We start from the raw sequence: 13772 nt of genomic DNA on the forward strand, positions 1-13772 counted from the left end.
AATGGCAATTAGACCGACAGCTGCCTTCTTGAGAGCAACTATGGAAGCCAGGAGACAATGGAGTATTATTTTTTGAAGTGCTGGAAGAAAAATCACTTTCATCCTCCATCTAGCGAAAGTAACTTCCCAGTACGAGGCAAAATAAAGCAATATTTAGAAAAATAAGACACAAGGGAATTTGCTACCAGCAGATCCCCCTAAAGTTATTTCTAAAGGATGCACATCAGAGAAAACAAAAATGACCCCAGGAAGAAGAGGTGATGGTTGGCATGCCTGCATGAGGGCGATTTGGCAGGCACTCCCCACTGGAGTGCTGTGGCCAGTGGACTGGGAACACACTGGCCCCTGCAGTACAGCAGGTGCTAAACCTTGAGGGGCCAGAGAACAAAGCCATAGGCCTGGTCCCAGCACCCCCACAGGGTGAGAGCCCACAGCCCAGGGGGGCTGAGCTGTGCCCTTGGCCCCTGAAGTCTTCCAGAAACCAAGCCAGTTGACTGAGCCCACCTTATACCAAAGTCAAACCCTTAAGGGTATCAAAGAAGATATAAGCAAAAAACCAATCCAAAGGACAGCAACTTCAAAGATTAAAGAAAAATCAACCCACACAGATGAGAAAGAATCAGCATAAGAACTCAGTCAACTCAAGGCTGGGCACAGTTACTCACGCCTGTAATTCCAGCACTTTGGGAGACCGAGGCGGGCAGATCACAAGGTCAGGAGTTTGAGACCAGCCCAGCCAACATAGTGAAACCCCATCTCTACTAAAAATACAAAAATCATCTGGGCATGGTGGTGTGCGCCTGTAGTCCCAGCTACTTGGGAGATTGAGGCAGGAGAATCGCTTGAACCTGGGAGCCTGTGGCGAGCCAAGATCATGCCACTGCACTCGAGCCTGGGCAACAGAACGAGACTCCATCTCAAAAAAATAAAAAAAAAAAAAAGAACTCTATCAACTCAAAAAGCCAGTGTCTTCTCACCTCCAAATGACCACACTAGTTCACTCTAAATGGTTCTTATCCAGGCTGAAGTGACAGACACAGAATTTGCATCCAGATAGGAATGAAGAACATCAAGATTCAGCAAAAAGTTGAAACCAAATCCAAGAACTCTAAGGAATCCAACAAAACAGTACAAGAACTGAAAGATGAAATCGCCATTTTAAGAAATAACCAAGCAGGGCATGGTGGCTCACACCTGTAATCCCAGCACTTTAGGAGGCTGAAGCTGGTGGATTACTTGAGCTTAGGAGTTTGAGACCAGCCTGGGCAACATGGTGAAACCCCATCTCTACAAAAAATACAAAAATTATCTGGGTGTCATGGTGGGCGCCCGTAATCCTAGCTACCTGGAAGGCTGAGGCATGAGAATCAGTTAAACCCAGGAGGAAGATTTTGCAGTAAGCCAAGATTACACCACTGCACTCCAGCCTGGGTGACAGAGCAAGACTCTGTAAATAAATAAATAAAGGCAAGACATGAAGAGAAGATGATCTGCCAATAACCATGTTTAAGAGTTATTCTTAAAAGCAGGTAGCAGGTATTCATCAGCAAATAACTAGACTTTTCTTTTGGAGGACAGATTTTGTGTTTTTTTACTCCAAGTATTTTTTAATATTTTAATTTAGTATTCATATGTTATGAAAAAAAAAATAAAGCAATACCTTTTCTCCTGCATAGTTTAAAAAAAGTTTTTTTTTCAAGATGTTCCAGCAGGTCAAATGTGGGCAGTATGCGTGTATTACACAAATCGCTTGTTGGGAAACATAAAAGTCAAAATGAATAACCAGCTATAATCCACTGTTTGAATATTATACAACTCTGCCACATACATGCACACACCAAAATTCATCTGCTAAGTACACATCTAATAGAATACAGCTGGGCAGGGGAGGGGGGCAGTACTGGGAGGAGCTTTATGCAATGAAGACTCTGCAAAATCACTTCATTTCAAAATGCAATGAAGAAAGGAACCCAGCTTTCTCTATGTTGATGGAACTTGTAAATCGTGGTTACAGACTCGGTTTCCAAAAAAACCACATTTATCTTAATTTCTGCAAGTAAAGGAAATCAAGTGGTCTAGGAGGGCTTGGGCCATGGGAGCCCCCTACCACACACACACACACACACCCCACAAGGAGTTCCCCTTCTGCCCTCCCCAGGCACTCCCAGGCTTCAGCCTCAGGGCAGTTCCTGGTAGTTCTGTGGCTGCCCTGCTTTGGAAGAGCAAAGAAGCATGAAACATTTTCTGTGCCTTGAGAGTTAATAGGCATTGGTTGGAGCAGGTTCCTCTTGGCAGGGAAAGGAAGCCACTGTCTGGTGATACAGCATGCAAAGGGTTTGAAGTGAGAAGGCGCAGAGTGAACTAGAGAATGGAACAGGAAAGAAAGACAGGGAGAAGAGCAGCAGGGGGTGGGGGGACATGCCTGGATTTCAACAGTGGCCTTTGGATTCACGTAGTCTGTGTGCCCCACCTTTGCCCAAGCCTGCTGGCCTCTGGCCTTGGAAAAACAAACCCACAACCACAGGTAGGTACACTAGAAGGCATGGCATTTCTAAACCACTGCTGTTGCATTCCAAGGTTCCAGACCTTCAGGTGTCACTGACCTGCCACTGCTCCTCCAGCCCTCTAGCAACCCTAACTTTAAAAGTCACGTGACCCCCCTAGGGCATCTGACCAATAATTTATATTTTGCCCTAAAGTTTCTTTCTATATCACAAAATAGTCATTTTCTACAATCCTCTGAATTTCCCAGGGCTAAGCTCTAAATTGGAGTATCAAAGGAGCCAGCAGCTAGCTGACGTCAGGAGTCCAGCAAAGGCCGGTCAGCTGGCCACCAGACTAGGGTTTCAAAGGTCAAAATGATAATACTCAGCATCCACTGCCCTGCCACCACGCCATCCGAGTCCCAGTCGCCCGGTCATTCACTCTTCCCATCAGGCCATGGCAGGACCCATGCAGAGGGGATCAAGACAGCAGCCATTGCATGCTGTGCAGATCCCATGTCATACAGATACCCTACATCCCTGATGTGTAGAAAGGGGGTGACAGGAACCATCTCTAGTATAGATGCCACTACACGGCAAGGAATCACAACAGAAGATGGGGATACAGATACAGTGCAATCTCAGCTCACTGCTCAGGCTGCATGAATCCAAAGGCCACTGTTGAAATCCTGGCATCTCCATCTACCCATGACTGCTCTTCTCCCTGTTTTTCTTCCCTGTTCCATTCTCTGGGCCATCAGGGGAACTCGCTGTGGACCTGGACCTCCCAGGAAGTACCTGGAAAGACATTCCAGGGAATGGGCTGCCCAGAGCCCTGGCCAGGAGGGTGGCAAACCAGCTCGCCGATACACCCAATCACAAAAACATTCCTCCCAGCAAACTTTCCTACAACCACAGAACTTACCAGAGTCTTTGCAGCACCTAATAGGAAATGCTTCCTCCATGCCACACTCACAGAGCACCTGCTGCGTGCCAGGTACACACAGGGCTCTAGGGCTGGAGGATCAGCTCAGGCATTGCCCTCGGACAGCACTGTCTGCTTGAGTAGGAGGTAAGTGACAACTTCCATGACCAGGAGGATCGCTTGAGGTCAGGAGTTCAAGACCAGCCTGGCCAACATGGTGAAACCCCATATCTACTAAAAATACAAAAATTAGCTAGGAGTGGTGGCACATGCCTGTAATCCCAGCTACTCTGGAGACTGAGGCAGAAGAATCACTGGAACCCAGGAGGCAGAGGTTGTCAGCTACCTCCTACTCTACCAGAAGCCACCTCATCCTTTCCTTTCATACAGATGAAGAAATGGGGATAGTCTGTGCCAGTGTTATGAGTCCAAATATCCAGCCCAGCCCCTGTTCGCGGTCCCTAGGGTGGCCCTGCTCCCCAAGAACTGAGATCCCACACGTGCTGGGTCCACGTTCCTCTACAGAGACAGTTACACATTACAGACTAGAGAAGATCCAAAATGGTTGATGACTATTTGGTTCTGAGGAATTTATTATTTTTTGAGATGGGGGTCTCACTCTGTCACCCAGCGCTGGAGTGCAGTGGTACAACCTCGGCTCACTACAACCTCCACTTCCCTGGTTCAAGCAAGTCTCGTGCCTCCGCCTCCCAAGTAGGTGAGATTACAGGCATGAGCCACCATGCCTAGCAATTTTTTTTGTTTGTTTGTTTTTGGTTTTTGGTGGTTTTTTTTTTTTTTTTTTTGTAAAGACGGGGTTTCACCACACTAGCCAGGCTGGTCTTGAACTCCTGGCCTCAAGTGATCTACCCGCCTCAGCCTCCCAAAGTGATTAGATGACAGGCATGAGCCACTATGCCTGGCCTGGTTTTTTAAATGTTATGTCTACACGAGGTCATCTCTGAAGAAGGAGTCCCCTTAGAAACGGAATCATGAATTATTTACTTGCTGGGCCTCCACTTTTTTAGAGGGGACCTCCACTTTTTGGCAAGGGAGGGAACGTCTACTTTGAACCTCACCCTCATGACAGTTTCCTTTCTCTGGGAGTCAAACCACCGCCAACCCGATGGCCACAATGCCGCTTACTACCGAGGTGACCTTAGGCAAGTTACTTCATCTCTGTGCCTCAGCTTCCTCACCAGTGAAATGAGGATAATAACAATACAGTAGTCCCCCCTTACCCTCAGTTTCATTTTACAAGCCTTCAATTCTTTCTAGTCCACCACGGCCTGAAAATATTAAATGGAAAATTCTAGAAATGAACGATTCGAAGGTTTTTAATTGCATACCGTTCTGAGTAGCATGATGAAATCTCGAGGCATCCGGATCTGTCCCACTAGAGGCATGAATCATCCCTTTGACCAGCAGATCCATGCTGTCAACACTCCTTGCCCATTAGTCAGTTAGGAGCCATCTCAATGATCACATTAATTGTCCTGGCGTCACAGGGCTTGTGTTCAAGTAATTTTTATTTTACTTAATCACCACCCCAAAGCCTAAGAGAAGGGATGCTGGCAATTCAGAAATGCCAAAGAGATGCTCTAAAGTGCGTGTGTGCATGCGTCCGTCCGTCCATCCTTCCTTCCTTCCTTCTATGCCAAAGAGATGCTGTAAAGCGTGTGTGTGCATACGTGCATGCATCCTTCCTTCTTTCCATGCCAAAGAGATGCTGTGAAGTGCAGTGCTTACTTGCTTTCCTTCCTTCCTTTTTTTTGAGACAAAGTCTCTGTCATCCAGGCTGGAGTGCCATGGCACCATCACAGCTCACCGTAGCCTCAATCTCCCTGGGTTCAGGTGATGCTCCCACCTCAGCCTCTCAAGTAGCTTGCACTACAGGTGTACACCAGCACACCTGGCCAATTTTTGCAATTGTTATAGAGACAGGGTTTTGCCATGTTGCCCAGGCTGGTCTCAAACTCCTGGGCTCAAATGATCTGCCCACCTCGGGCTCCCAAAGTGCTGGGATTACAGGCATGAGCCACTACACCCCACCGGCAAAGTGCTTTCTTTAAGTGAACAGGTGAAAGTTCTCAATTAAGTAAGAAAGAAAAAAAATCATATACTGAGCTTGCCAAGGTCTACAGTAAGAATGAAATTCTATCCATGAAGCTGTCTGTGAAGAAGGAAAGAGAAATTCATGCATAGTATATGTAGGGTTCAGTCCTGTCCTCGGTTTCAGGCATCCACCAGGGGGTCTTGGAACGTTTCCCCCCAGATAAGGGGGAACTTTTGCATCCACATTTACTATTTATCGCTAAAGTCATTTAAGGTAATGTGGGAAAGGGCTTAGCACCATACACGGCATACAATTAACTGTTTCTAAAGGTTTACTAAAAATATATTAAAGCCTCCCCCTCGACCCAAAAGCACAAAAGAAAAGCCATCTTCCCTAACACTTAACATCACTTCAAGCTCAGCCTTCTCCCTTTTCTTATCCCTGCAAAACTTTTGGCAATGGCAGCTGTGCCCAATCCTGTTGAAGGTCCTGAGATATACCAACTCTCCCCCCTGATCCTTTTTCTGGGCATCCCAAACCTGCAGGTATCTCTGTCTCCCTCAGCATCAAGCCTTTCCCTGGTTTCTTTCCTTTCTGGTCTCTCTCCTTTAGGGCCTTGCCTCTGGCTGACTGATGGCACCATGAACACCATGATAACCTCTGTGACTTGCAGGGACACTCCAGATGAGCTCCTGGAAAATCTGAAGTAACTGGAAGACCATGAAAAGGGGAAGAACCCCTGTGGCACCTAATTAACTTTAAGACATTCTCTATTGTTCCTTATTCCAGCCCAATTGCCTTATCAGTTGGACTTTGTAACTGACCTTGGGACTCCAGACCCTACGACCCCCTCCCAGCTTACAAAAACCTTCCAAACCTATTAAAACCAACTCCTATCCGAGGGCCCTCCATTGACTCTCTTTTCGGACTTAGCCCGCCCACAACCGGGTGAATAAACAGCCGCTTTGCGTGAGCAACACAGCTGTTTGGGGGGGTCTCTTCATTCAGAGTGCCCATTTTAACAGTCTCAAAATGAGGTCCTCAGCACTTCTCAAGTCTACAGTAAGAATAAAACAAGCTCACCTGTCCTCAGCTCCTCTACTCCTCCATGCCCCAAGGTATGAGACAGCCTTTCCGGGGTTCCATCTGCTCTGCTCTCTCTACTAAGTAACAGAGGGTCCCTCAGAGCCCAGGTGCAGGCACTGGCTTTTCTAGAATTATGCACTTCAATTCCCCCGAAGCTCTGGACTTCATGTTTCTGCCCAACTCTTCGTATCTCCAAAGGGAGGTGTATCCTGAAACATTCTGAAATCACTATGTCTCGATCGCACCATTTTCCCCACTGAGAGTCAGTTCCGCTGTGGGTGTCACCACTGTCCCTGTTCCTCGCCCCCAAACCCAAGCTTCTGAGTCGCCCTCAATTTTTCCTCCCCACTTGCTAGCTTTCTAGTTTACCAGCCCTCTCTGCATTTTTGTTTTTAAGATGGAGTTTCGCTCTTGTCACCCAGGCTGGAGTGCAGTGGCACAATGTCAGCTCACTGCAACCTCCGCCTCCCAGGTTCAAGCAATTCTCCTGCCTCAACCTCCCGAGTAGCTGGGATTACAGGCACCTGCCACCACGCCCAGCTAAGTTTTGTATTTTTTTTTTTTTTCTGAGAAGGAGTCTGCTCTGTTGCCAGGCTGGAGTGCAGTGGCGCAATCTTGGCTCACTGCAACCTCCGCCTCCTGGGTTCAAGCGATTCTTCCGCCTCAGCCTCCCGAGTGGCTGGGATTACAGGCGCATGCCACCACACCCAGCTAATTTTTGTATTTTTAGTAGAGACGGGGTTTCATCATGGCGAGAATGGTCTCGTTCTCTTGTCCTGGTGATCCGCCCGCCTCAGCCTCCCAAAGTGCTGGGATTACAGGCGTGAGCCACCGAGTCTGGCCTTAAGTTTTGTATTTTTAGTAGAGACAGGGTTTCACCATGTTGGCCAGGCTGGTCTCAAATTCCTAACCTCAGATGATCCACCCGCCCTGGCCTCCCAAAGTGCCAGCCCCTCTCTATTATCAGTGCAAATTGTCAGAGCACCCAACTTTTCCAAATTCAAACACTTAACTGACTTCCTAAATGAAGGCCATGACATACACAATTCTCACAAGGCTTTGGTTTTGTGGATAAACAGAAGGGAGGAGGTCAGAACAAATGGCTTTCTCCACAATCTACTCTCAGTTTCACCAGTCAGTTCTTATGCACACGGTCTCATCTAATCCTTACAAGGCAGGTTAAGTTCTTATTTTATAGATAATGGAAGGCCAAAGTAAAGGATGAGGGCTGTAACAGAATCGGGCTGTGTCTGACTTTCTTTTTTCTTTCCACTGCACTCCAAGCTGAAATGACAGCAACAGATGGTCTGGTGGAACCTAAGAAGGTTTGCAGTATCGGGGAAATTAAAAACATATACACACTCTCAGAAATCCCGAGAGAGAGAGAGACAGAGAGAGACAGAAACAGAGAGAAATTATATGCATATATGTGCTCCTGGGGGGGTGCAGGTCAAGACCTGAATTATCTGGGGTACCACCTCCAAAGTCTCTTCAGACAGTGCACCTGCCTCCTGAAAACCAGACACCCCAACACTGAGGAGCCTTGTACAAACAAAGCACAGCTCCCGGGGGGATGTCATGTGCCTTCATGGGGCCTGAGCTACAGTGTTACCTGAAAGGCTAATTCTTGGTTTCATGCTTCCTTGCTACAGGAAATTGGATTCCCAAGTAGACATGATTTGCTCAAGCCCTTTTTGGAAAGGGGCTACCACAGTTCAGGCAATGGTTCAGCTATGCAAAACTCCAATCCATTAGGATCTAGCACATGTGGAAATGATTAATGTGTAACTGCTGTGTGTCATCTTGGCCATCAAGGACCACAAAGCCACAGCAAAAGTTGAAATACATACAGGAAAAGCCTTATGTTTAAGCCAACTATACTTTTCCAGAAGATGAAATGACCATTACTTTTCCCATTAAAAGGCAAGGAGACTGGGTAGAGTACGAGATTTCACTAAAGCAATCCTTGGGAGGAACCCTATGACTCATGAAATCAATCCCAGGCCGAAGGGCAGGGAGGAGCTTCCAGGAACACCTTAGTGTAATAGTGCTCTACAATAAACCCCTAAGTGGGCAAAATCTTCTTCATTTTGTTGATGAGGAAGATGAGATTCAAAGAGCAAATCACTTTTTTTCCTTGCCCTAGTTCTCCAGTGGGTAAACTGGAAACAGTACTCGACATCCACAGCCATGAAGGCCAGCTTTCTAAAAAGAGCCACAGAGAAAACCATCAAAAAAGAAATAGTAACTCCCTTTCCAAAACAAAAGACAAAAAACCTGTCTCGGCTGGCTGTGGTGGCTCACAGCACTTTGGGAGGCCTAGGCAGGCGGATCACTTGAGGTCAGGGGTCCGAAACCAGCCTGGCCAACATGGCGAAACCCCCTCTCAACTAAAAATACCAAAAGTAGCCGGTCATGGTGGTGGGCACCTATAGTCACAGCTACTCAAGGGGCAGAGGCAGGAGAATTGCTTGAACCTGGTGGTGGGGGTGAGGGTGCAGAGGGGGAAGGGGGGAGGTTGCAGTGAGATGAGATTGCACCATTGGGTGGGTGACAGAGAGAGACTCTATCTCAAAACAAACACACAAATAAACAAACGAAAAACCCTTTCTCAATCTCTTATCTTCGAGAGACCAAAGGATTCCCTATTTCATAAATAATGTTGGGAAAACAGGCTAGCCATATGGAGAAAACTCAAACTGGACCCCTTCCTTACACCTTATACAAAAATTAACTCGAAATGGATTAAAGACTTAAATTACAAGACCTAAAACCATAAAATCTCTAGAAGAAAACTTAGGCAATACCATTCAGGACATAGGCATGGGCAAACACTTCATGGCTAAAACACCAAAAGCAAAGGCAACAAAAGCCAAAATTGACAAATGGGATCTAATTAAACTAAAGAGCTTCTGCACAGCAAAAGAAACTAGCATCAGAGTGAACAGGCAACCCACAGAATGGGAGAAAAATTCTGCAATCTATCCATCTGACAAAGTGCTAATATCCAGAATCTATAAAGAACTTACACAAATTTACAAGAAAAAGACAACCCCGTCAAAAAGTGGGTGAAGGATATGAACAGACACTTCTCAAAAGAAGGCATTTATGTGGCTAACAAACATATGAAAAAAAGCTCATCAACTCTGGTCATTAGAGAAATGCAAGTCAAAACCACAACGATGGCCAGGCGAGGTGGCTCATGCCTGTAATTCCAGCACTTTGGGAGGCCGAGGCAGGCAGATCACCAGGTCAGGAGTTTGAGACCAGCCTGACTAACATGGTGAAATCCCATCTTTACTAAAAATACAAAAATTAGCCAGGTGTGGCGGGTGCGTGCCTGTGATCCCAGCTACTCAGGAGGCTGAGGCAGGAGAATTGCTTGAACCCAGGAGGTGGAGGTTGCAGTGAGCCGAGACTATACTATTGCACTCCAGCCTGGACGACAGAGTGACACTCCGTTTAAAAAAAAAAGAAAAAAACACAACGAGATACCATCTCATAACAGTTAGTATGGCGATCATTAAAAAGTCAGGAAACAACAGATGCTGGAGAGGATGTGGAAAAATAGGAATGCTTTTACACTGTTGGTGGGAGTATAAATTAGTTCAACCATTGTGGAAGACAATGTGACAATTCCCCAAAGATCTAGAACCAGAAATACCATTTGACCCAGCAATCCCATTACTGGGTATGTAGCAGGACCTGCAGCGGACAAAACCTCTCAAACACCGAACTGAGAAAGGCAGTGGCTTTTTATTCAGCTGGGAGCTGTGGCAGGCTAATGCCTTAACAACCGAGCTCCCCAAGAAGCAGCTCTTTTCCCCTTTCATAGGCTTACAACTCTAAAGGAGAAAACTGAGGCGAAATGGTATAACTGTCCATTGGCTGGACAATTGACCTCACAATCTTTGGGTTCATTGATTCGTTAGTTCATATGCAGAAATAGGCAGGGGAAGGCGTTTACAGAGACAAGACAAAGGCAGTAAATCATTAGATGGCAGAGGTATTTTGAGGAGGGGGGCTCAGTCATGTAAACATGGAGGATATGACCCAGTGCCAGGCTCTGGCTGGTAGTGATATTCTTTGCAACACTTTCAAGGCTTATAGATAGCTTAGACTCTGGGAACTGAAAAGGGAGTTATCTTCCCAGTCCTCGGGCCTCGTTATGGCCCTGTCAGTAGCGTCAGCAAGTCCCTTAGCCATGGATTCCAGTTCTTTGGTATTTTATCTTTACCCTCCTTCTCATATGGAGGGAGGAGTGGAGGCCTTCAAGGAGGGAGATGGGAAGGGGGTCTCCCCTCTTAGATATATACCCAAAGGATTATAAATCATTCTATAATGACACATGCACCCATATGTTTATTGCAGCACTGTCCACAATAGCAAAGACTTGGAACCAACTCAAATACCCATCAATGATAGACTGGATAAAGAACATGTGGCACATATGCACCACAGAATACTATGCAGCCATAAAAAAGGATGAGTTCATGTATTCTGCAGGGACATGGATGAAGCTGGAAACCATCATTCCCAGCAAACTAACAGGAACAGAAAACCAGGCACTGCATGTACTCACTCATAAGTGGGAGTTGAACAATGAGAACACATGGATACAGGGAGGGTAATATCACACACTGGGGCCTGTGGGGGGTCGCGCAGAGGCCAGGGGAGGGAGAGCATTAGCAGAAATACCTATGTAGATGACAGGTTGCTGGCTGCAGCAAACCACCAAGGCACAGGTATACCAATGTAACAAACCTGCACATTCTGCACATGTATACCAGAACTTTATAATGAAAGAAAATTAAAAATATAAAAAATAAATAAAAATAAAACATCCACAGAAAAATGTGACTAATCCATACAATTGGCTAATAGTTACCTTCCCTCCTTAACTCACTCACCTAAAATCAGGAGAAAAGCAACTCAAAGTCACAACTTTTAGATGCAAGTCATAAAATACGCGAGTAATTCGCCACTGAGGTTGCCTTCCAAGAAAAGGCACAGTGGAGCCTTGATGAGAGAGTTTTGCTCCCTTACCGCGTCGTGTACGTGTGGAGGGAAAAAGTGGCCAGTGCGGCTGAACTGCTGCTGGGTAGGGCGGGCCACCAGCGGCCAGGGCGCCTAGCAGGCCAGACTGGACGTGGAGGGGATGGGAGCAGTCTGTCACCTCGCACCCGGCCTTGCCACGTGTCCCCACAGGGAGAAAGGAGGGGAGCAGGAGGAAAAGAGGCACTTTCTCAGCATACAAAGGCCCTACTCCTGCTCCTATCCGAGCACTTGAGGGGCTGGCGGGCTTTGGCGGGTTTTGTTCCACGTGCTTTCACTTTGAGAAATTGCACCGGCTCTGCCTGGTTTTCTGAAGAGACGGCCAAGTATGGCATCCCCTAGGGGCCGGGAGGCGGCGGGCTCCAGCAGGCGCGCTCCAGGGCCAGAATTGGCGCAAACCCCGGGCTCCCCGCCACCCCGACCTGCTCCACCTCCCCGCCCCCGGCCACAGGAGGCGTCCTGGCCCGGGGAGGGTCGCAGTGGCGTTAAGGGGCGCCGGCAGTAACCCGAGCGGCCATACCTAATTCTCTCCCACTGTGCGGTTCCCATTTCACAGACAAGACCGCGGGGGCCCTAGGCAGGTAGCGGCTCGTCCACGCTCCCGCGCCCGGGAAGCAAGCCCAGGTCAGTCCTGGCGCCCGGTGTCCCCGGGGGAACTCTGACGTGCATCGAGTTGATGCTGGCAGTGCCTTCTCTGGCTCCCTCGATCATTTCCTCCCCACTTTTCCCGCGAGGGCCTTAGACGCTCCGGGGGCTAAGAGGGGGAGCCCCGCCAGCCCCGCACTCGACGCCTAGGCCCCCAGCCCTCCCCTTCGTTCCGTCCCGGGGCAACAACAGGTGCGCGGCACGCGGCAACCTGGCGCCGGCTCCGGAGAAAGTTTCCCTGGCCGCCGCGCGCTGTTTACGGGCTCCTGGTGCAGTGCTGAGACCCGGAGCTTTCGGGCAGGCGGAGCCATTGAAACCCGAGACGCTGGGAGGAGCCGCCGGGGTGCGCGGGGAGGGAAGCGGGAGGCTCTGGGCCCGGCCAGAGACGCTCCCCTTACCTGCGGCTCCGCAGGCGGCCTCAGTCTTCATCCCAGGCTCAGGCAGTACTGCGCCCCGCCCCGGAGGCTGTCCCCGTGACCCTCGCATCCTCCTCTCTCTCATTCCTCCCCCGGGGCTGTCCCTGCCACCCGCCCCCTTCCCCTCCCCCAGGGTCACCACCGAGCTGTCTACCCTGCTACCAACCCCTGGCTCCCCAGTTCGCAAAGAGCGTTGACTCCACCTCCCCACCTGATTCGCAACCCCCAGGAGAAGTTATCTCTCTTTCATTTGTGGGGAGAAGAAACCGTTAGCGCCCCCACCCCCCACTCACACGCACGCCCTCGCCACTGCCCCGGCCCGAACTGAGCACATCCCAACCCCCTCCCACGCCCCTTCACACTTCTATTATTTCTATTTCTTTGAACAAGAATCATTTGCGTTAATCCTTTTCGAAAATGTACAAGTTGTTTCACTCCAGTAAGCTTATTTAAAAAAAAAAAAAAAAGAAGAAAATCAGGAAGAGGAAGAAGGAGGAGAAGGAGAAAGAAGAAGAAAGAGGAGGAGAGGGGCAGGAAAAGTAAATTCACACAGTTGAAAAGGGAGGAGCTACTGGGAGACTGAGGCAGGAGAAACGCTTGAACCAGGGAGATGGAGGTTGCAGAGAGCTGAGATTGTACCACTGCACTCCAGCCTGGCAAAAGAGTGAGACTCTATCTCAATAAAAACATTTTTTTAAAAAGTAAAATATATTTCTTCAAGGTATGAAGAAGTATACATTTTTTGGTGTATGTTTTTGTTACATTTTTTAAAGTTCTCTTGTTTTAAAAAAATTACATGTATAATGCCTGAACAGTTCCTTTAAAACACGTGTGTGTGGGCGTGTGCATGTATACAGTATATGTAAAGAATAATGAACTGAAAAGTTCCCTGCTTCTCATTTAATTCCTATTTCCAAAGTCAGTATTAGTCAAATACCTCTTCTTTTCATTTTAGTTCCTGAGTTTTGCATCTTGCATGAGTAACTTGAACCTACTCCAAAACTAGAACATAATTCTTGTAAGTTTACTTCCAGTATTTCTGCTGTTTTGATTTTTAGACATGAATTTTTAATCCAATCTTAATTTACTGACCTATATGGCATAGG

General features: G+C 47.8%; 1 protein-coding gene across 6 annotated transcripts in view; it reads right to left on the reverse strand.

The window, feature by feature from the left end:
* Positions 1-12762, reverse strand: part of FAM169B (family with sequence similarity 169 member B) — an 88129-nt gene extending 75367 nt beyond the window's left edge. For 5 of the 6 annotated variants that reach the window (XM_032252818.1, XM_032252816.1, XM_032252812.1 and 2 more), the window contains exon 1: positions 12649-12758. In XM_032252818.1, coding sequence (XP_032108709.1) covers positions 12649-12751 — 103 coding nt within the window. In that variant the 5' untranslated portion in view covers positions 12752-12758. Of the gene's footprint in view, positions 1-12648 lie in introns of all 6 variants that reach the window. The other variant, XM_032252813.1, reaches the window with a different exon arrangement.
* Positions 12763-13772: the final 1010 nt, after the last annotated feature.

Source organism: Sapajus apella, unplaced genomic scaffold, assembly GCF_009761245.1.
Source record: "Sapajus apella isolate SASKATOON/1434 unplaced genomic scaffold, GSC_monkey_1.0 scaffold80, whole genome shotgun sequence".
NCBI lineage: Eukaryota > Metazoa > Chordata > Mammalia > Primates > Cebidae > Sapajus > Sapajus apella.